At 43.7% G+C, this 22,541-nt stretch overlaps 2 protein-coding genes across 2 annotated transcripts in view; one reads left to right on the top strand and one right to left on the bottom strand.

Moving 5' to 3' along the window:
- Positions 1-303, bottom strand: part of LOC106578812 (equilibrative nucleoside transporter 1) — a 22,166-nt gene extending 21,863 nt beyond the window's left edge. The window contains exon 1 of the mRNA XM_014157986.3: positions 219-303. The gene's annotated coding sequence lies outside the window, so the exon portion shown is untranslated. The remainder of the gene's footprint in view (positions 1-218) is intronic.
- psap (prosaposin) overlaps positions 1-22,541 on the top strand; it is a 24,571-nt gene extending 2,030 nt beyond the window's left edge. The window contains exons 2-14 of the mRNA XM_014157984.3: positions 6,391-6,524; positions 6,666-6,740; positions 7,415-7,540; positions 9,831-10,040; positions 10,395-10,538; positions 11,256-11,312; positions 16,397-16,543; positions 16,794-16,886; positions 19,083-19,266; positions 19,558-19,721; positions 20,405-20,485; positions 20,672-20,779; positions 21,109-22,541. Of these exons, the coding sequence (XP_014013459.1) occupies positions 6,391-6,524; positions 6,666-6,740; positions 7,415-7,540; positions 9,831-10,040; positions 10,395-10,538; positions 11,256-11,312; positions 16,397-16,543; positions 16,794-16,886; positions 19,083-19,266; positions 19,558-19,721; positions 20,405-20,485; positions 20,672-20,779; positions 21,109-21,141 (1,556 nt within the window). The 3' untranslated portion in view covers positions 21,142-22,541. The remainder of the gene's footprint in view (positions 1-6,390; positions 6,525-6,665; positions 6,741-7,414; positions 7,541-9,830; positions 10,041-10,394; positions 10,539-11,255; positions 11,313-16,396; positions 16,544-16,793; positions 16,887-19,082; positions 19,267-19,557; positions 19,722-20,404; positions 20,486-20,671; positions 20,780-21,108) is intronic.

Here is a 22,541-nt window from a genome sequence, read left to right as displayed (position 1 = left end):
CCTCAACATGTATAATGTTGCTGTTCCATGATTCAGATCCAGAGTAATTTTGCTTCAAACTGACTGCATGATTGATTTAGGGAACGTGTTAGGTAGTCTGTCACACCCCCCCATACATGCTGTATGCTTAATCAAGCAAAACTATCTTCCCTATAGGCCTAATTGTCTAATATCATTACAAAAAGCTTTGTTGTAATAAACATGCACAAGCTTGTTACCTTTTGCTTTAGTGTCCTAGTTTGGTCAGGCTGTTGAGGGTTGCTTATTGCTGCTGTGAGAGAGACAATGGCTAGGCCTATTTATAACTGTCTCCTTGTTGACTTGTTTTTTGCAACACCCTGTGTGATATGAATTCGTTTGATTACTCATAGTGAGTGTCAGTCATATGATTTCTCATATTTGCGAAACTACAGGCTAGGTATCAGTTCCTGCAATACATTTGTTCTTGTTCCCCTTTAGTTTTTGGGGTAATTTGTAGAGCACTTAGTTTGCAACGATGACAACGCAATCAGTATGAGACTAGTTCTTAGACTTCTTCATTAGGAGTACTGCTTAAGCATTTGGCTGCGCCCTCGATAACATCTCTTAAACTGTGTACGCGAATAAACTGTTCCATTATGCTTCATCATCAAACTCAAACATGAGATTGATCACTCAACTGTGTGAGTCGTGAATGGTCCTTAACTTTTTTTTTAAATGTAAAAAAAAAAAGGAAAAGCCGGCCAAGTTTACTGTAGAGCTATAGGCTAACGTGGCAGCGTAGACTCCTATAGGCTAACGTGGCAGCGTAGACTCCTATAGGCTAACGTGGCAGCGTAGACTCCTATAGGCTAACGTGGCAGCGTAGACTCCTATAGGCTAACGTGGCAGCGTAGACTCCTATAGGCTAACGTGGCAGCGTAGACTCCTATAGGCTAACGTGGCAGCGTAGACTCCTATAGGCTAACGTGGCAGCGTAGACTCCTAAAATGTAGCCTGTTTTTGTCATGTTTATCCCCCTTGTGATGTTTTCAAAGTAGGTGGTAAAAAATGGGAATAGCTGACTCACTGACAATGTAGCATGAAGGCTTTGCTCATTGGCGTCAGACAAGCTGAAATGTCTTTGTGATAGCAAGGCCCAGCACCTCATAGAGCAACAACTTGTTTGTTGTTGTCTGCCTTGGAGAAAATGAGGGGGGGGTTCTATCTCTACTGTAGCTTTCCCAGTACAAGGCGGCATGGGAGTGAATGACTGACTCACTGCAGTGTGAATGTATTATCAGCATATGAACATGAGTGATTTGTTTCACATTGGGTTGCCTACTATGACCTCAGACGCCTGGGGGTGAGTTTTGGGGGCACACCGTACAAGGTCTTGCAACAGAACCAAAAGGAGCGTTTTCTAATTGGACAAGTGCAGATAGTACCGTCCCCTTTCGGAATGTTTCGTGCTTACAAAACACAGGCACTGTCCTATCTGCTGCGTCTCTTCAGGCTGTTAGCTTGGCGTGGGTCTTTGATAGCTAGGCAATGTTGCTTTCTGTGTCTTTTTTGTCACATGAGTAGCTAACTAACATTGATGGTTTATTTGTCAAGGGCTGTGCATCATCAGTTTCTTTCCCTCAGTCAATGCAACATTTGTGCTTATGTCCTTGAATCTGAAGATTAGAATTTTTGTGTCTCTGCAAATTTGGCAAAAAAAACCCACATGGCAGCCTTTGGATGAATATATAATTGTAATATCTTCGGCAGTAAGTGATGGAAAAATATGCCTCAATTATTTGAATAATTCAAATAGATATTTTGTGCACAATGGGTGATATCCAATTGCGATCTTGTCTCGTTGCTGCAACTCCCCAACAGGCTCGGGAGAGGCAAAGGTCAAGTCATGCATCCTCCGAAACATGACCTACTAAACCACGCTCCTTAACACCCGCCTGCTTAACCCGGAATCCAGCCGCACCAATGTGTCAGAGGAAACACTGTTTAACTGACGACTGAAATCAGCCAGTAGGTGCCCGCCCCACCATAAGGAGTCGCTAGAGCGCGGCGAGCCAAGTAAAGCCCCCCCCGCCTAAACCCTCCCCTAACCCGGACGACGCTTGGCCAATTGTGCGTCGGTCTACAAGGCTCCCCGGTCACGGCCAGTTGTGACACAGCCTGGGATCGAACTTGGGTCTGTAGTGACACCTTAGACCTCTGCACCACTCGGGAGGCCGACGACTAAAGTGCCTTTTTATAAGGAATTTTCAAATCTGACTTCTCCATGTGGCCGTTATGGAAATTATCTTTCTGGTCCGGGCGTCAGTTAAACTGATGCAAAATAGTAGGATCAGTCAAAACCATGCTTCTAGACCAGAACCCTGGCCCCTTGAGCCCTGGGTGGAGCATTGCACCCTGGGAGTTGAAATACACTGAATTATAGTATAAATGTGTACATTTACATTGAGTCATTGAGCAGACGCACTTATCCAGAACTTTCAGGAGGAACTAGGGTTACATTCCTTTGCTCAATGGCGCAGACAGATTTGTCACCTAGTCTGGGATTCGAACTAGCAAGCTTCAGAAATGAGCTTAAGTGTTTGTCGCTTTGGCACTAAACTCTTCATTTATTACAGAAATGATTTAGCTGTAATGAATGTTATAGATCAGCAAACCCTGATATGTATCAAATTACATTTTGGAAGTTTCCTGTAATTGTCAACAAAAAAGGATTTGCATAAATTTCAGATTCTGTTATTTAATATGGCGTTTTGAATTTTTGAAAGAAATTGAATAGCCTAGAAGATATGTGTTTTAGTTATTCTATCAGTTATCAACATTGTTCAATGTTTAAAAAACATTAAAGCCCTATGGTTATTCTCTGACTTTAGACAATACGCTTTGTTGTATCGTTTTGGTATGGGTGGCAGGTAGCCTAGTGGTTAAGAGCATTGTGCCAATAACCGAAAGGTCGCTGGTTCGAATCCGTGAGCCGACTAGGTGAAAAATCTGTCGGTGTGCCCTTCAGCAAGGTACTTAACCCTAGTTCCTCCTGTGAGTAAGTCTCTGGATAAGAGTGTCTATTATAGGGACAACACTGAACGGTTTTATATTTAACCAGGTGCAAAGGACTTTTTTGTTGTTGTTAAGGAGCGTGGTTTAGTAGGTCATGTTTCGGAGGATGCATGACTTGACCTTTGCCTTTCTCTCGAGCCTGTTGGGGAGTTGCAGCGACGAGACAAGATCGCAATTGGATATCACAAAAAAAAAAAAAGGATCACTTTTTGTGCACAAAATATCCGTTTGAATTATTCAAATAATTGAGGCATATTTTTCCATCACTTACTGCCGAATATATTACAATTTTTATATTCATCCAAAGGCTGCCATATTTTTGGATGACGTCGTCGCTGCTCGCACTGGTCACTGAGTGCTAGTGTGCATGGGGCGGCAGGTAGCTTAGCGGTTAAGTGCCTTAACTGAAAGGTCGCTGGTTCGAATCCCTGAGTCGACTAGATGACATCTGTCTGTGTGCCCTTGATCAAGGCTCCTTCCTGTAAGTTGCTCTAGATAAGTCTCTGCTAAATTACTTAACTGTAACATTAAAAAAAATATATCAATACTCAGCAAAAAAAAGAAACGACCCTGTCTTTAGTTGGATTTTTACGAATTATCTTTGAAAGACAGGGTCCTGAAAAAGGGCTTTTTTAAAAATATATATATTTTTTTGCTGAGTTTATATATAATATTGTTATTTTCTTCTGGAGACAGTTTTGTCACGCTGTGGGCATAAAGGTATGTTTTTAAAAGAAGCTGTCTTTTTTTTATTTATTTTTTCTCTCCTCGGGGGGGTGGAGTACTGACATTTCAGTACATGTGGACACCCCTTCAAATTAGTGGATTTGGCTATTTCAGCCACACCCGTTGCTGACAGGTGTATAAAATTGAGCACACCGCCATGCAATCTCCATAGACAAACATTGGCAATAGAATGACCAGTACTGAAGAGCTCAGTGACTTTCAGCGTGGCATCATAGTCAGCTTGTCAAATTTCTGCTCTGCTAGAGCTGCTCCAGTCAACTGTAAGGGCTGTTTATTATGAAGTGGAAACGTCTCGGAGCAACAACGGCTCAGCCGCGAAGTGGTAGACCACAAGCTCACAGAACAGGACCACTGAAGTGCGTAAAAAAATAGTCTGTCCTCGGTTGCAACACTCACTACTGAGTTCCAAACTGCCCCTGGAAGCAACGTCAGCAAAATAACTTTGTCGGGAGCTTCATGGGTTTCCATGGCTGAGCAGCCGCACACAAGCCTAAGATCACCATGTGCAATGCTAAGCATTGGCTGGAGTGGTGTAAAGCTTGATGCCATTGGACTCTGGAATAGTGGAAACAGGACAAATCTGGGTTTGGCGGATGCCAGGAGAACGCTACCTGCCCCAATGCAACTAGCTTCCCTGTGGCTCAGTTGGTAGAGCATGGTGTTTGCAATGCCAGGGTTGTGGGTTCGATTCCCACGAGGGGCCAGTACAAAAAAAAATGCATGAATGTATGCATTCACTACTGTAAGTCGCTCTGGATAAGAGTGTCTGCTGAATGACTAAAATGTTTTAACTGTAACGTTTGGTGGAGGAATAATGGTCTGGGGTGGTTTTTCAAGAACTGCAATGCTGCTGGGTTTTTTCATGCTCAATAGTTTCCCGTGTGTATCATGAATGGTCCACCACCCAACGGACATCCAGCCAACTTGACACAGCTGTGTAGTCAGTGCTTCCCTGTAGAATGCTTTCAACACCTTGTGGGGGGGTGCAACTCAATACTATGCGTTCCCTGTGGCTCAGTTGGTAGAGCATGGTGTGTGCAACGCCAGGGTTGTGGGTTCGATTCCCACGGGGGGCCAGTACAACAAAAAAAAAATGCATGAAATGTATGAACTGTATTCACTACTGTAAGTCGCTCTGGATAAGAGCGTCTGCTAAATGACTAAAATGTAAATGTGTTCTTAATGTTTTGTACACTGTGGATAGCTGTTGTGTTCATATTGAGGCCAACTGCCTTTATTTTCTCCAGCTGATGGAGGATTGGATGCTGACCTCGTTGACCTCGCAATAACGTGTGTGTGTGTGTGTGTGTGTGTGTGTGTGTGAGAATTGGGTGCTTTCCACCGTGGTTTCCTAGGGATTCTTGGTAGGATCTGTTTCCATAAAACACAGTTCACTATATTTCAGTTTTCTCTGCCTCTCTAAGATCAGATGAGGATGTAGGCCTAGTTGGTTGTGGTATTCCCCTTACGAGTCACATGATCCTTCTTTCACTTCCTGTTCTCGGATTTATTTTAGAAAATTGTAATGCGTCTCTACTTTCGCTTACTTGAAAAGGAACTGGACCTAGGTTGTGCATACATACATTTAGCAGACGCTCTTATCCAGAGCGACTTACAAATTGGTGCATTCACCTTATAATATCCAGTGGAACAACCACTTTACAATAGTGCATCTAAATCTTTTAAGGGGGGGGGGGGACATACATACATACATACATACATACTGTAGGGCTGGAACTGGACCTAGGTTACATACATACTGTAGGGCTGGAACTGGACCTTGGTTACATACATACTGTAGGGCTGGAACTGGACCTAGGTTACATACATACTGTAGGGCTGGAACTGGACCTAGGTTACATACATACTGTAGGGCTGGAACTGGACCTAGGTTACATGCATACTGTAGGGCTGGAACTGGACCTAGGTTACATACCGTAGGCCAATGTCTTCACTATAACGGCTAGGCCTGAACAGATCCTTCAAACAAATAGGTTGACTTCTAAACCAATGAATGTTTAACATTCACTGTTTATCCAAGAATGTGTAGGACAGTGTCACTTCTGCTACACCGACCGTTTGGGATAGATGGGTAGGCAGACAAATCATAGCTGTCTCCACCCCTCTGTTGGGTACAGAACAGTGTCTCTCCTAGCCATCTCCACCCCTCTGTTGGGTACAGAACAGTGTCTCTCCTAGCCATCTCCACCCCTCTGTTGGGTACAGAACAGTGTGGGTAACGATAGTGTCTTCTCTCTCCTAGCCGTCTCCACCCCTCTGTTGGGTACAGAACAGTGTCTCTCCTAGCCATCTCCACCCCTCTGTTGGGTACAGAACAGTGTCTCTCCTAGCCATCTCCACCCCTCTGTTGGGTACAGAACAGTGTGGGTAACGATAGTGTCTTCTCTCTCCTAGCCGTCTCCACCCCTCTGTTGGGTACAGAACAGTGTGGGTAACGATAGTGTCTTCTCTCTCCTAGCCGTCTCCACCCCTCTGTTGGGTACAGAACAGTGTGGGTAACGATAGTGTCTTCTCTCTCCTAGCCGTCTCCACCCCTCTGTTGGGTACAGAACAGTGTGGGTAACGATAGTGTCTTCTCTCTCCTAGCCGTCTCCACCCCTCTGTTGGGTACAGAACAGTGTGCCCGTGGTCCTCCCTACTGGTGTCATAATGTGAAGACTGCCTCCATCTGTGGTGCCGTAGTCCACTGCCAGCAGAACGTATGGAACCAACCCCAGATGGTGAGACTCTAGTCTACTTTATCTAGCAAGTTATTGTCTTTTGAAGGGTGGGGGTATTTTCCCTGTGTAAATGGATGAACAGTGGGCATTGTTTAACCCGGCCTTGGCTTTGCTACCCTAATCAACTCCCTCCTGGTTCAGAAAGCCATACCGTGTGACCTGTGTAAGGGGGTGCTGATTGCGGTGGACCAGCTGCTACTGAACAATGCTACTCAGGTGAGTCATGGAGGATGAATGTGGGGAAGTTCCCTGTTTTTTGTTTTGTTTTGTTGCTGAAAACAAATTCATGCTCTGCCAAACTATCTTCTATCCAGTGTACTCAATAGTGGCACAAATATGCCAAGACTGTTTTCTGCTCCCAGATGAATGAGTGATTAAGATGGTCTACTATGGCTGAGTAGTGTTTCTCAAACCTCTCCTAGGAGATCCTCATTTAAAAATGTAGTAGTCCTGAACCAGTTCACATGATTTACATAGTAAAGGGCTTGATGATTAGTTGAATCGGGTGCTATTTCTGGAATACTTCCAATACATGGAACTGCTGGGGGGCCCAGAGGAGAGGCTGGGGGACCATCGCTCCACATAGTGGGGTCTGAGGCTGGGGGACCATCGCTCCACATAGTGGGGTCTGAGGCTGGGGGACCATCGCTCCACATAGTGGGGTCTGAGGCTGGGGGACCATCGCTCCACATAGTGGGGGCTGGGGGACCATCGCTCCACATAGTGGGGGCTGAGGCTGGGGGACCATCGCTCCACATAGTGGGGGCTGGGGGACCATCGCTCCACATGCTGGGGGACCATCGCTCCACATAGTGGGGGCTGGGGGACCATCGCTCCACATAGTGGGGGCTGGGTCTGGGGGTCTCTAAGCTGATGTTCATGTCCTCTAGGGTGAGATCCTAGGCGTCCTGGAGAAGGTCTGTCACCTGATCCCTGTCAAGAGCCTGGCTGCAGAGTGTGAAGAGACGGTGGACACCTACTACCCTACCCTCATTAGTATCATCGCTGGAGAGCTGGTACACACACACACACACACACAGTGGTTTATAGGAAAGTATGCTAGCCTACACACACACACAGAGAGAAATGATTTGTTATTCAGAATCAATCCAACATCCTCATTCTGCTAAGCTAAATGGCATTGTTTCAAGGTCATTCCAAGAATAATTTGGCTATTTGAATTTGATAAAAGTTTGTCCTTAATGTTATTAGCCCATACAAATGTATTGAATAACAGTTTCACTACATAGAGCGCCCCCCCCCCCCCCCCCCTCCCCCCAAAAAAAGAAATCAAAACCAAGTTTGTACTATATCTTTGAGAGAAGAAAATCAGGTATTATTATTTAAAGAAATTTACACATGTATTTATTTATTTTATATTTAACCCCTTATTTTTGGCAGGTAAAAGTCTCAGTATATATATATATATATAGTACCAGTCAAACGTTTAGACACCTACTCATTCCAGTTTTTCTTTCTTTTTACTATTTTCTACATTGTAGAATAATTGTGATGACTTTAAAACTATGATTTAACACATGTGGAATCATGTAGTAACCAAAAAAAGTGTTAAACAAATTGAGATTCTTCAAAGTATCCAGCCTTTGCCTTGATGACAACTTTGTACACTCTTAAATCACAGCAGAACTGATGAGCCAAGATGGACTGGATTTCTGTTGGTCCTAATGTTTACCATGCAGTCTTAATCATATAAAATGACTGTCATGCAGTCTAGTCCAAGGACCGCAATATGTTGTGACTGAATGGATATTAGGTTGGAAAAGTTTGTCACTCCTCCAATATAACATTTGACAAACAAATTGAAGCAACATTGACAGACCACTTGATGAGTTGTGACACTTTACAATACTATACATTAAATGTTGACAGTAAAGGTGCTGGGCATGATACTGAGACTAGTGTAACGCACGTCAACTAATGTTGAATAATAATCCTTACTAGTGAGATTCCAGTAACCAATCATATTATACTATATTGCTATGTTTAAGTTGACAGCTACAACAAATCAGCTGTCAGAAGCTGCATGAAGAGCAGTTTACTTTGAGCCAATCAAAACTCAATATTCTCTTAGTCCCTCCTAACCTCACGTTATACACCAGTTGGCTCCAACTTGTTGGGGGGGAAAAAAGGCTCGAACAGCATGTCTTCCACGCCATTCCACGGAAAAACATTTCAAATCATTGAGAAGTTGTATACAACTGAAGGAGAACTGGATATTAACACTGACTTATCTATACAAATGTGCTGTGAAGGGATTGAGGGAAAGATTGACACCAGGATTTGGTCAGGTTTTTTTTTGTATAGATTCAGTTCCACCAAGGATGGCCAGCCGTCTGAACCCAGGAGATTTGAATGCAAAGATTTATTTTCGTTGGAGAAAAATTCAGTTTTCACTGTCATACTCCGGTGTGGTAGGATTTCTTGCAAAACATCATTACAGTGGGATTGTTATAAACGCATGCTGCACTTAAACACCTTGCAGTGCTTATTGATGGGCAGTCACTCACATTTGATTCCATCTCATAGTGGTTTATATCAGTATTTGTAAATTGGTTTGTTTTCTGTGGATTCATGTTTATTGTCTTGCTATTGAACTTTAATCTGAGAGCTCCTCAGATTAAGCGAGTTGGGTGACCCCCAGTAAACTATACAAGGATATATGGCCGATATCTAAGTCTATTCTACTATTGATATATTTATTGAGCTCATTGTACAAATTTCACATCAATATTTTACTCAAGGTGATTCATTTTTTGTAAGTATTTTTATTTACAAAATACAAGCCGGCGTTCTTTTCCTAAATGATTTCAGTTGTGCCGTTTACATTTCTCCCTGCTGCTCCAGTAGCGAACCTAACTGGTCCAATAGAGGTTAATCTTAAACACACACTAGCCCATAGTACACACTAGCCCATAGTACACACTAGCCCATAGTACACACTAGCCCATAGTACACACTAGCCCATAGTGTACACTAGCCTAGGGCCATGTTTAGTCATTAGAGTTGAGCTCTCTGTAGTAATGGTCATTTATTGGAAAGTACACAGATGTCCTGTTGGGGACTAGGGAGTTAATGGCATTTAGAAGGATGCCAGCTGCATATAGATCAACCCTGTTCCTGGACTCAAACACACTTTCAATGGAAATGTTGTTTTGGTCCAGGAGAAGGCCTAATCTGGATCCGTCAAGTGGGAAACTGACCCTGAGTTTATTGTAGTGACTTAATGGTGGCGTGTCTAGTGAGATATACAGATTGTAGTGACCAGAGTCTGTTTCTGGATTCCAGGAGAACCCCCAGGTGGTGTGTGGCGCCATAGGTCTGTGTGACTCCCAGCAGGCAGCTCTGGCCAGTCTCCAGTCTCAGATCCCACAGCTCACGTCCAATGAGATTCCTCAGGAAGACCTGGCCCAGAGGGTCGACCCCTTCCTCCTCAACATCCCTGGTCTCCTCTACCCCCAGGCCCAGGAGAACGCCAAGCAAGAGGTTCCTAAACAGGTACGCCAGTCGTCATCGAATTTGGGGGTTGTAATTCAGGTCTTTGGTGTCTAGGTTTGAGTTTCTGTGTAATAATTGTTAAAGGACTTTACAAATACATTTAGATTTAGAATTTACTATGGTGCCCAGCATAGCTGCACATAGGTAGTGTTCAGTAGGGCACTAAGTACCAAATCCTTTTCCAACTGAAATCTGTCTTATTGATCAAATTCTGGCTGTACTTTACCATTCCAAACTGTTATTTCACTACTGAACGTGACCCAGTACCAACTTTAAACTGTCACTGACTTCATATGTGTGTAGATGTAACTGCTACTCCTTTATTCACTAGTGAGTGTCTTCTGTCCCCTGTAGGAGACTGGAGACTTGTGTGAGGACTGTGTGAAGTTCATCACAGACTTCCAGGACGAGGCGAAGAGCAACACTACCTTCGTCAACTCTCTGATCGAACGGATCCAGAGCCAGTGTGACCTGCTGGGGCCTGGAATCTCTGACCTGGTGAGAGGACTACGTAGTTATCTAGCTAGGAGTTGGTGAGAGGACTACGTAGTTATCTAGCTAGGAGTTGGTGAGAGGACTACGTAGTTATCTAGCTAGGAGTTGGTGAGAGGACTACGTAGTTATCTAGCTAGGAGTTGGTGAGAGGACTACGTAGTTATCTAGCTAGGAGTTAGTGAGAGGACTACGTAGTTATCTAGCTTGGAGTTAGTGAGAGGACTGGGTTTTTAAAACAAGTTTGGTGGAGTGACTATTTTGAGTTATAGAACTAGCCATAATCTAATTTACAGTTAGTACCCTAGATGCTATCTGGTTTAATGCAATAGTTGGTTTATTTCACCCAGCTGGTTATTTATGAATGTTTGTTCTTTAACATGTTCAGTCAGGCCTTAATGGCCATGTTCTGTTATAATCTCCACCCCACACAGCCAGAAGAGGACTGGCCACCCCTCAGAGAGCCTGGTTCCTCTCTAGGTTTCTTCCTAGGTTCCTGCCTTTCTAGGGAGTTTTTTTCCTAGCCACTGTGCTTCTGCATTGCTTTCTGTTTGGGGTCTTAGGCTGGGTTTCTGTAGGGCACTTTGAGATATCAGCTGATTTTAGAAAGGGCTTTATAAATACATTTGATTGACCAACAAATACTTCCAATCTATGAAGCTGGAAGATCATTGGTTTCCACCGACTTTGTTTCTGACTGTTTTGTCTTCTCCTGTGTTTCAGTGCAAGCAGTATATCAACCAGTACGCTCCTCTCATCGCCCTGCAGCTCATGTCCATGGTCAGTCACTCATTATCTTCTAGGGTGTGTCCAAAATGGCATCCTGTTTCATATATTTAGTGCACCACTTTTGGCTTTCAGCCCCCCAAACTGGAGGGGTTTGTCTTCTGCTGACGTGTAATTGTAGCCGATGACTCTGCACAGTGTCGCCTAACAAATACTTAACAGGTTTATACATGAACCAATGTGTTTATGTCAAAATGCATTTAGTGTGTGTATATATCCAGACTCTTACTACAGCTCCTCCTAGCCTGCTGATTTCATTCATCTTTAATCTCTCGTTTTTATTTTCCCCTCCTTCCTCTATTCATGCGCCTCTTCCTGCGCTCTCTCACGCTCTCCCCCTCCTGCTCTCTTCTCCTGGGGTTGCTGTGGGTCTGTAGGAACAGGTAGGTCTCTCTGTGTTCAGTCTCTAGTCTCACACCCTTTAGGCTGTGGCCACACAGACTTGGATGAAATCCTATTATGCATTCAGCATCGTCCAATTTTTGTCCGGCAAAAAGGCTGACGTATCGAGTGTTTTGACAGACGGTCATCTCCGTTGTCCATCTGTCAATGGATAACTACCATTGTAAAAAGACCTGGCATTTTATGTCATTTTGTCTGCCCACAGCCTTAGCCTCTGTTTCTGTATGGTCTGTCCACTAGTGCAACTTACTTCAAGTACTCACATTTTTATTGTTCTAGAACTGCATCACAATGTTTCTCTGTGCTGAATGCTAATACCTTTTTAGTCCAAGCAAACCAAACTTTTTTTGGAAGACATTTGATGGGCATGTCATGCTACTAGACTGCAGACTTGTCCAAGCAAACCGTTTCCGTTTAGTCCGTTAGGTTTGGGAGGTGTATACCGATGTATTTGGAAATAGCCACGGGATGGTTTTTGAATTCCACCAATACCGTTGAAACAATTTCTTTGAATGTAAAAAATATTTGTTTCTATTTTAAGTAAATACAGTCCCTACAGTCAACATGTATAATACGTTAGGAGATAAAGCAGATAGCGTTTCTTATTTCACCTGTCACATTATTTGACATTATGAAGCTTACCGTAGTTCCCCAGAACAGTTGAGCCAGTCGTGTTTGTAAATAGCACAACGGGTGAAAGCTGTAGCAGTTGAGTCCAGCTGTGTGTTGACAGGGGTTGCGTTTTATATTGAAAGTCAAGTTTAGTTTTTTTTTCCTTCAATAGGATGATCAGGGACGTCCAACTATAGTTTTCCTTCGCAAAGACATTAGCGTAACACATTTGGTAGAAAATTGCTTTTTCTTCAGATGACAGCAGAAGTACAACACTATTTGGCTTGCAGCCACACAAGTAAATGAGCTGACAGTGAAAATGCAAGGTATTTTTGGGCAAAAACAATACATGGCTGCCATTTTTGTAATGTTTAGGCCAATCATAGAAAGAATGCAGCCAGCTGCATTTTCTAATGTTTTGCTTAAAGTTAATCTTGTATTTTACCAGAGGAAAAAGTAGGCTGGCTATACTGAGGAAAAGTAGCTCCACATCAGTGCTGTCTGCTGATAGAATGATGGAGAACAGTAGCTCCACATCAGTCAGAGCGCTGTCTGCTGATAGAATGATGGAGAACAGTAGCTCCACATCAGTCAGTGCTGTCTGCTGATAGAATGATGGAGAACAGTAGCTCCACATCAGTCAGTGCTGTCTGCTGATAGAATGATGGAGAACAGTAGCTCCACATCAGTCAGAGAGCTGTCTGCTGATAGAATGATGGAGAACAGTAGCTCCACATCCGTCAGAGTGCTGTCTGCTGATAGAATGATGGAGAACAGTAGCTCCACATCAGTCAGAGAGCTGTCTGCTGATAGAATGATAGAGAACAGTAGCTCCACATCAGTCAGAGCGCTGTCTGCTGATAGAATGTCTGTTCTTGAGTTCTCAGAGTGAAGTGCAACTGAAGCACAAAATTTGTTTGATGCTGAGCAAAAATTACAATAAGAACCATTTTAGATCTGTGTTTACAAAACGCAGAAAGATATTTCTTACGTAATTTTTTTTCCTGCGTGGAAAAACACACAATTCTGCGTTTAACATGACCCTTCTATTTAACTTGGTAGTTATCTAAGTAAGTGGCTGAATGAATAAAGGTCACAGGGCATCTCATTGTGTTGGCTTTCTACTGTGTTTGAGAAGTCGAAGCCCTTTGGATGAGTTCTGTACAGCTGCCACTACTATCTTGATTTCCATGGCTTTTATCTCCTCAGTTCTGGGCCGTCTGCTCTGCCCCCATCTTCTCTGAGCAGGCAGGCCCGTTGCCTTAGCAACTCCACACAGATACAGCGGGTAGACATGCTGCTCCAGAGCCAGTACTGTTCTTCCTTCAGACAAGCATGCGTTAAAACTTTCTTCATTTGCACAATTTCTCTCGTTCACATTCACTTGTAAATGTCCAAACTAGAGGTCGACCGATTATTGGAGGACCAAAAAAAGCCGATACCGATTTAATCGGCTTTAAAAAAAAATATGTTTATTTGTAATAATGACAATTACAACTACTGAATGAACACTTATTTGAACATAATATAATACATCAATAAAATCAATTTAGCCTCAAATAAATAATGAAACATGTTCAATTTGGTTTAAATAATGCAAAAACAAAGTGTTTGGAGAAGAAGGTAAAAGTGCATTATGTGCCATGTAAGAAAGCTAACGTTTAAGTTCCTTGCTCAGAACATGAGAACTTATGAAAGCTGGCGGTTCCTTTTAACATGAGTCTTCAATATTCCCAGGTAATAAGTTTTAGGATGTAGTTATTATAGGAATTATAGGACTATTTCTCTCTCTATACGATTTGTATTTCATATACCTTTGACTATTCTTATAGGCACTTTAGTATTGCCAGTGTAACAGTATAGCTTCCGTCCCTCTCCTCGCTCCTACCTGGGTTCGAACCAGGAACACATCGACAACAGCCACCCTCGAAGCATCGTTACCCATCGCTCCACAAAAGCCGCGGGGAGGGGAACAACTACTCCAAGTGTCAGCGCGAGTGACGTTTAAAACGCTATTAGCACGCACCCCGCTAACTAGCTAGCCATTTCACATCGGTTACACCAGCCTAATCTTGGGAGTTGACAGGCTTGAAGTCATAAACAGCGCAATGCATTGCGAAGGGCTGCTGGCTAAACGCATGAAAGTGCTGTTTGAATGAATGCTTACGAGCCTGCTGCTGCCTACCACCGCTCAGTCAGACTGCTCTATCAAATCATAGACTTAATTATAACATAACACACAGAAATACGAGCCTTAGGTCATTAATATTGTCAAATCCGGAAACTATAATTTAGAAAACGAAACGTTTATTCTTTCAGTGAAATACGGAACCGTTCCATATTTTATCTTACGGATGGCATGCCTAAGTCTAAATATTGATGTAACGTTGTACAACCTTCAATGTTGTCATAATTATGTAAAAATCTGGCAAATTAATTACGGTCTTTGTTAGGAAGAAATGGACTTCACACAGTTTGCAACGAGCCAGGCGGCCCAAGCTGCTGCGTATACCCTGACTCTGCTTGCACTGAACGCAAGAGAAGTGACACAATTTCCATAGTTATAATAAATTCATGTTAGCAGGCAATATTACCTAAAATATGCAGGTTTAAAAAATGTATACTTGTGTATTGATTTTAAAGAAAGGCATTGATGTTTATGGTTAGGTACATTGGTGCAACGACAGTGCTTTTTTTTGCGAATGCGCTTGATAAATCATCACCCATTTGTCGACGTAGGCTGTGATTCAATGAGAAATGAACAGGCACCGCATCGACTATATGCAACGCAGGACACGCTAGATAAACTAGTAATATCATCAACCATGTGTAGTTAACTAGTGATTATGTTAAGATGTTTTTTTTTATAAAATAAGTTTAATGCTAGCTAGCAACTTACCTTGGCTTCTTGCTGCCCTCGCGTAACAGTCAGCCTGCCATGCAGGCTCCTTGTGGAGTGCAATGTAAAGCAGGTGGTTACAGCGTTGAACTTGTAACAACTGAAATTTTGCTTGATCGAATCCCCGAGTTGACAAGGTAAAAATGTGTCGTTCTGCCCCTGAACAAGGCAGTTAACCCACTTCCTAGGCCGTCATTCAAAATAAGAATGTGTTCTTAACTGACTTGCCTAGTTAAGGAAAGGTGTAAAAAAAAGAAATCGGCCACAATCTGTCCAAAAATACCGAATTATTATTATTATTATTATTATTTTTTTTTTTAATGAAAACTTGAAATCGGCCATTCCGATTAATCGGTCGACCTCTAGTCCAAACTCACCAAAAATGACATTTGGTAGCTCCTGTATGTATATATAAAAACTTCATGAGCTGGACTGCCTGTCTTTGCAATTTGTTTATTTTCACTATTACTTGTACAAATTTTGTTACCATTCTGCTAATAATTTTTTTTTTTTTTTGGCAACCCTTTGTGTACTAAGCCAGTAATACCGTAAATCCCGGGGTGAGAGAAGCACGGTAAGATGATATGAAAAGCTGGATACTGCCCAACCTGATTGTCCATGCCACTAAAATGAATGATTCACTACCAATGCTGTAGTTTCTTAATGCCTCATTAGTGTCTGGAACCATCTGCTCTGCATGCATGTTGCCCTATGCATGCCTCGAGCATGAGAATCACCTACCTGTGACGTGGGTTGCTGGGTTAGACTGTACACTGTACCTATTGTGTGGGGTTGAAATTGATTGCATGAGGAAATTTTAGCCTGTCTCAGACTATGGAACAGTGGATTGGTAGAAGGTATAGCATGGCTCTGAGACTATGGAACAGTGGAATGGTAGAAGGTATAGCGTGGCTCTGAGACTATGGAACAGTGGAATGGTAGAAGGTATAGCATGGCTCTGAGACTATGGAACAGTGGAATGGTAGAAGGTATAGCATGGCTCTGAGACTATGGAACAGTGGACTGGTAGAAGGTATAGCGTGGCTCTGAGACTATGGAACAGTGGATTGTACACATACATCATCTTAAAGTCATGTGATGAAACATGTTTTCTGCGGAATGGTATGAATGTGTCTAACTGTACATTGACATTCTCCCCACTCAGCAACCTAAGGATATCTGTTCCCGCGCCGACTTCTGCTCTGCAGAGGTGAAGAGCTCTGTCCCCATGATGAACCTGGTGGCTGCCAAGGCCATCCCTGCTGTCAAACTGGTCCCTGCCACTAAGATGGAGGCTGTCAAGCCCACCAAGGTAACCTACTGATACCAGAGGCACTGGCAAGTGGCCATGTACAACAGTACCTTCACTTTCATATCTTCCATATGAAATACATGGACATTTCCATAAACCTAAAGTTATATAATCACAATGACCTTGTGTTTTGTAATGTAGTTAAGACGTTGGCATGGTTACCATTGTAGTTATACTGATGCGTTTTGGGACCACAACTTATTTTGTTCCAAGACTATTCTAGTTACGCCGACTCTCGTCTATTCTCCAGAACATGGTGCGTGCCCGTGGCTCCCCTCAATGTATCGCATGTGAGTTCATTATGAAGGAGGTGGAGAGCATGCTGGGGGATGAGAAGACTGAGGTAGGTCACCTGACGGGTTGCTCATGAGTCATGACCTGCTATAAAACACTGTGACGATGTGGTAAAGGGTTTCACGTTCTAACAGGAGTGGAGGTGCTTCTCTCTGTCTTATGGTGTATGACTGAAATGTAACGCTGTTTGTAAGGGAGTTCCAGTAAAGGATGTTTTTATCATGGGGGGGGAGCACTATATAAATGAATGTGATTTGCTCTCTACCTCTGGAATATGCTGGACGATCAACACATTTTCAGTTTGAATATTTATGCTAAAAAGCCACAGTAATCCAGACAAAAGAAGCCATTTGCGGCTTCACGTAACATTTTATGTTCATTTAAATAGTTCAACTGAAATTGTTATTAAAGTAACATGTTGGCTGTGTCTTCAGGGTTCTTAAAAACAATGATTCTGTCTGCAATATGCTACATTGTATGAGTTATTATTCATTACAGAATCTCTTCATAACCCCCCCCCGGAGGCCAAGTAGGGCTTGTTTGTCCTGTGTGTCAAGGATGAACAAGAATTTAGTACAATCCGTTTCATCTCTGCGACCTCAGGCCACCCTTTACTCTGACCCTGTGATGGTTATTACTGTGCAAGCAGCAGTGGATATTGTTTTACCCTAGTTCACTTTGTAGCGGTGTTGTCAGAGGGGTGAAGATAAAGATTTGATTGGGCCACCAGTCAGGTGTTAACCCTGCTGAAAGGACAAGAGTAGGATAGATGGAATACCACTACCAGACACACATCAGCATAACAGACTGACTAGAGGGGAGCCTGATGGCCAGTGGAGACTAGAGGGGAGCCTGATGGCCAGTGGAGACTAGAGGGGAGCCTGATGGCCAGTGGAGACTAGAGGGGAGCCTGATGGCCAGTGGAGACTAGAGGGGAGCCTGATGGCCAGTGGAGACTAGAGGGGAGCCTGATGGCCAGTGGAGACTAGAGGGGAGCCTGATGGCCAGTGGAGACTAGAGGGGAGCCTGATGGCCAGTGGAGACTAGAGGGGAGCCTGATGGCCAGTGGAGACTAGAGGGGAGCCTGATGGCCAGTGGAGACTAGAGGGGAGCCTGATGGCCAGTGGAGAGGATAAGACGCACCATATAAACACACATCACAGCACAGGGGTAACCCAACCAATAATACCTCATACAATAATGGCAGAGCAATTTAATGGCAACTTCATAGAAACAATTGACAAAGAACCCGGTCATCAACATTAGAGGATTTAGAATAATCTGTATTACCTCCCAAGGGGGGGGGGGGGAATTCATTTGACAAAACAAAGGCTTTAATGTAAAATCTTCTCGGCCAAATGTCAATAGTACCACACCAAATCAATACATTTCAAACTGGCAGCAACCTCCCTTTAACTAAAATATCAGCCCAAATGCGTCTGGCAGGGCAATAATAATCCAGCGACACTGATCATGAAACGGAGCGCATTGAAAGGTCGGCTACAGTGTAAAGCACTGGAACAATAGAGGGAAGACGGAAAGGCTTCTTAGCTGTTGACTTCATGCTTGCAGTTGCACTGACTGTCCGTCGGTTACAGCTGGTTGGTTGGTTGGTTTGTCAAAGCTTCGCAAATATCCATGACTGGAGCGGTCCCAAAATATACAGCCGTGGTGCCATAGAGGTAACCCCGGCGACCAACTTAAAACACTTTACAAACTAAGCACGCTGAAAATAAATAAGACTTCTGCAGAGTTGCACACACTGTCAAACTGTCGCGCCATCTTTATATCCACACTGCTGAAGGTTCTATAGCTAGCTACCTTTTAAGGCAAGCTGTTTTCTTAAGAGAATTTTCGCTCAAAAACCTAGGAAGATAAATGGTGTATAGGCAATGACTAAACTAGGAGATAAAAGGAATGTGAAATGAAATAGTAAGGTCAATGGGCGTGACCTTACTAAGTAAAGTATAGGTGATCATTTAATTTTAGCGAATCACATGACTGCGAGGTGTGGCTCCAAATGGAGGAAAGACCCCGTATGGAAGACGTGTACAAGGAGGGTTAGTGGGAAGGTGTTGTGGGAGAATATTGGTTGGTAGATTAAGCCTATGCTCCGGGAGATTCTTTTGTGTGCTAACGAAGGCCAAGTTTGACACGGTGGCATTTGGGCAGAAGTGTCTGGGAAGGAGATTAAGTCATGCCTAACTGACCCCTGTGCTCTTCTGCTCCTTCCTCCCTCTCTCAGCAAGATGTGGTGCGTGTGTTGGAGAAGGTGTGCTCTGTGCTGCCGTCCTCCCTGTCAGCCCAGTGTAAGGATCTGATTGAGTCCTACGGCCGGGCCATCATTGAGCTGCTGCTACAGGAGGCCGACCCCAAGACTATCTGCACCGTGCTGGGGCTCTGCAAGGACGCCAGCCGTGCCTTCATCCGTGAGTAGAGGGAGTGTGTGTGTGCTTGGAAAGTCTTGAGGGGTGTGTGATCTCTCCTGTGTGTTTGAGACACGTGGAGCAGGACCTGTTGGTTGTTGTAATGCATACAGATTAGAGAACGACCGGGCCGATACCATATTATTTCTGGGGGGTCGTCAAGGAGGCCAATGGCTGATTTTTTTTTAAATGTTTTTATTCAATATCATTCAACTAGAAAAAGCCAATTTATTGATGGTGCTCCAATCCAGATGAAGTTAACCCTGTGGTCTCCTTGTTTCCCCTGTCCCTCAGCGGTGTTGGACCAGTCCCAGGTCGAGGCGGGTGGCTTCTGTGACGTGTGCAAGATGGCTGTGCGTTACATCGACGGGATCCTGGAAGGGAACGCCACACAGGCTCAGATTGAAGACGCAGTCAGGAAAGTCTGTAGCTTTGTCCCGGAGGCCGTCAGGGGCGAGGTGAGGATGGAGGACATCTACTTGTTCCACATGTTATTATCATTAGTAGATTACACTGACCATCTTCTAATGGAAAACAGTGTTTCCTAAACTCTTACTGCAACAGAAGAAGAATGAATATTGGCTAGTAACTGGTCAACTAGACGTTGTTGTTGGTGTGACTGTTAACCTCTCTGTCTCTCTGTCTCTGTCTCTGTCTCGCTCTCTCTCTCTGTCTCGCTCTCTCTCTCTGTCTCTCTCTCTATCTCTGTCTGTCTCTGTCTCGCTCTCTCTGTCTCGCTCTCTCTGTCTCGCTCTCTCTGTCTCGCTCTCTGTCTCGCTCGCTCTGTCTCGCGCTCTCTTCTCTCTCTCTCGCTGTCTCGCTCGCTCTCTCTCTCTCTCTCTCTCTGCTGTCTCGCTCGCTCTCTCTCTCTCTCCTCTCTCTCTGTCTCGCTCGCTCGCGCTCGCTCTCTCTCTCTCTCTCTCTCTGTGGCTCGCTCGCTCTCTCTCTCTCTCGGGCTCGTCGTCGGCTCGCTCTCTCTCTCTGTCTCGCTCGCTCTCTCTCTCTGTCTCGCTCGCTCTCTCTCTCTGTCTCGCTCTCTCTCTGCGCTCGTCTCGCTCTCTCTCTGCTGTCTGCGCTCTCCTCGCTCTCTCTCGCTCTCTCTCTGTCTCGCTCTCTCGCTCTCTCCTGTCTCGCTCTCCAGTGTGACCAGCTGGTTGAGCAGTATGAGCCCATGCTGGTTCAGCTCCTGCTGCAGGTGTTGGACCCTGACTTTGTCTGCATGGTGAGCACTGGAATACAAAGAGGAATACACTTCACTATAGAGGAAAAAGTGTCAGAAGTATGATGATGATAGAGGGGGAAAAACCTCTAGTGTCGAGATCAATAAAGAGGATTTCACTTAAGTGACTTCCCTGGTTGAAATGAATAAATGTCTGACAGTGGGTTATGTGGTTGTCCTGGGTTACAGAAGGTGGGATTGTGTCCCGAGGCAGTGCAAAGTCTTCTGGGTATGGACCAGTGTAGCTGGGGACCTGCCTTCTGGTGCAAGAACATGGACTCTGCAAAACGCTGCAACGTGAGTACTCAACACATAGGCACTGGTCTGCACTGTTTCCTGTCATTGTAGCACTACAGCAGTGAGCAATGTTTCATTCCAGGGTTGAAACATAGATTGTCAATGCAACTCCCCTGGTTTAAATGAATGATGAATTCAATGCAAATTCCTGATTTTTATCCAACTGTTATTTCCGGCCATGCATTATGATTGGCCGAGAAGAACGGCTCATCCAGGTCTGTTCTTGAAATCTTGTGACTAAAGTACTCCTGAATATCACAGACAGGACAGAGTAGCCCCTAGGATGCCTATTGCTGTCTAACCTGTGGGTTTTGTCTGTCCTCTCCCAGGCGGTGGCACACTGCAGGCGTCACGTGTGGTAATGGAAGAACGGATAAAGACCAACCTACACAATCTAAACCTTTCAGGAGAAATACTGTTGCACTGCTGTTTTTTTTAATCAATAAATGTGTCCTGTTTTTCTTAAACATGTGGAATAGGTTTTTGCAGTTGTCAATATAAATTTACCAGGCAGTTTGGACTGGAAACCTTTTTTTCTGCCAGAAGTTAGTTTCTTTATTTGGGGGTAGGAGAAGCAGTGTTTGGGTTGTAGAGTGAATCTATCAGACTGTTTTTAGTTACTGGGACAACCCTCAAAACAGATCTATAGTTGTACTGCTTATTGAATGTACATGGGTGTGGTTTGTCTACAGCTCTCTTTAGATAAATGATTTTACATGTCACACACGGTCGCTTACTTGACACGCCTGGTTTCCCGGACATACGGTAGGTTAAACCTAGTCCTGAACTAAAATATAATGCTTCTTAGTCCAAGACTAGTTTTAATCTCTGCCCATGAAACTGGCCCATTAAGTATGTGACGCAGACAGGTGGGTAACTGGATACTACTGTCTGTGAAAGAACAGTGGTCTGAGAAATATTGAATCTCAAGGGGTCCTTTCAATGTCCTCCCTTGCAGTGACTGCAACTGGGAGAACTTTCTTGGACAGTGTATCTAGCATACCTTCCTGGGATATTTTCTGTTTTAATTGAGTCTCTCCTAATGCAAGTTCATCTCTATTTTGTAGAAACAGTTGAATTGTGTTTTAAATTCTTTTGTAAGTTTATTTTTTTATTCATGAGCTGATGTGAGGAGAATAAAGATTGGGTGTGTCGTATTCCCTAATCTAGTGCGCTACTTTTCAACAGGAGCCCATTGGGGGTCAAAAGTAGTTTCCACTGTAGGACCAATAGAATGGTCTACTCTAAATGTTGAGCCATGCCCTGATGCCCTGGGTGAGAGAACGAATGCATCCCATATGGGACCATATTCCCTACATAGTGCATTACTTTTGACTTAAACACCCACGGGCCCTGGTGAAAAGTAGTGCGCTACATAGGGAAAATGGTGCCATTTGGGACTCAGCTTTCTAATGGCATGTTTGTGCCCCTTTTTTATAACCTCTGCTTGCAATTTCCTTCTCAGCTAATGCTCTTTTCACCCTGTTTATGTGAAGTAATGTGTTATGAAGGAAATGTAAACTAACGGTATCTAGCCTCAATGTGGTTAAAACTCAATTTTAATATCATGGATGGTCAGACCCTCCAGCTTTTTACTGAAAGTGATGGGGCAAGTTAATTAAAAAAAAAAAAAAGTTACCCCCATTGTTTTAATCTGCTTTGTTGCTTTATTGATCACAAAAAGCTCTTCATCTTTAATCAGTCTACTGTCAGATTTTTTTATTTTTTTTTTACAGTTGAAATAAAAACGATCGCAAATCCA

This window comes from Salmo salar, chromosome 19 (assembly GCF_965601325.2).
Source record: "Salmo salar chromosome 19, fSalSal1, whole genome shotgun sequence".
Classification (NCBI taxonomy): domain Eukaryota; kingdom Metazoa; phylum Chordata; class Actinopteri; order Salmoniformes; family Salmonidae; genus Salmo; species Salmo salar.
The sequence above is the reverse complement of the archived record's forward strand: the minus strand, read 5'-3'. Positions and strand labels throughout refer to the sequence as shown.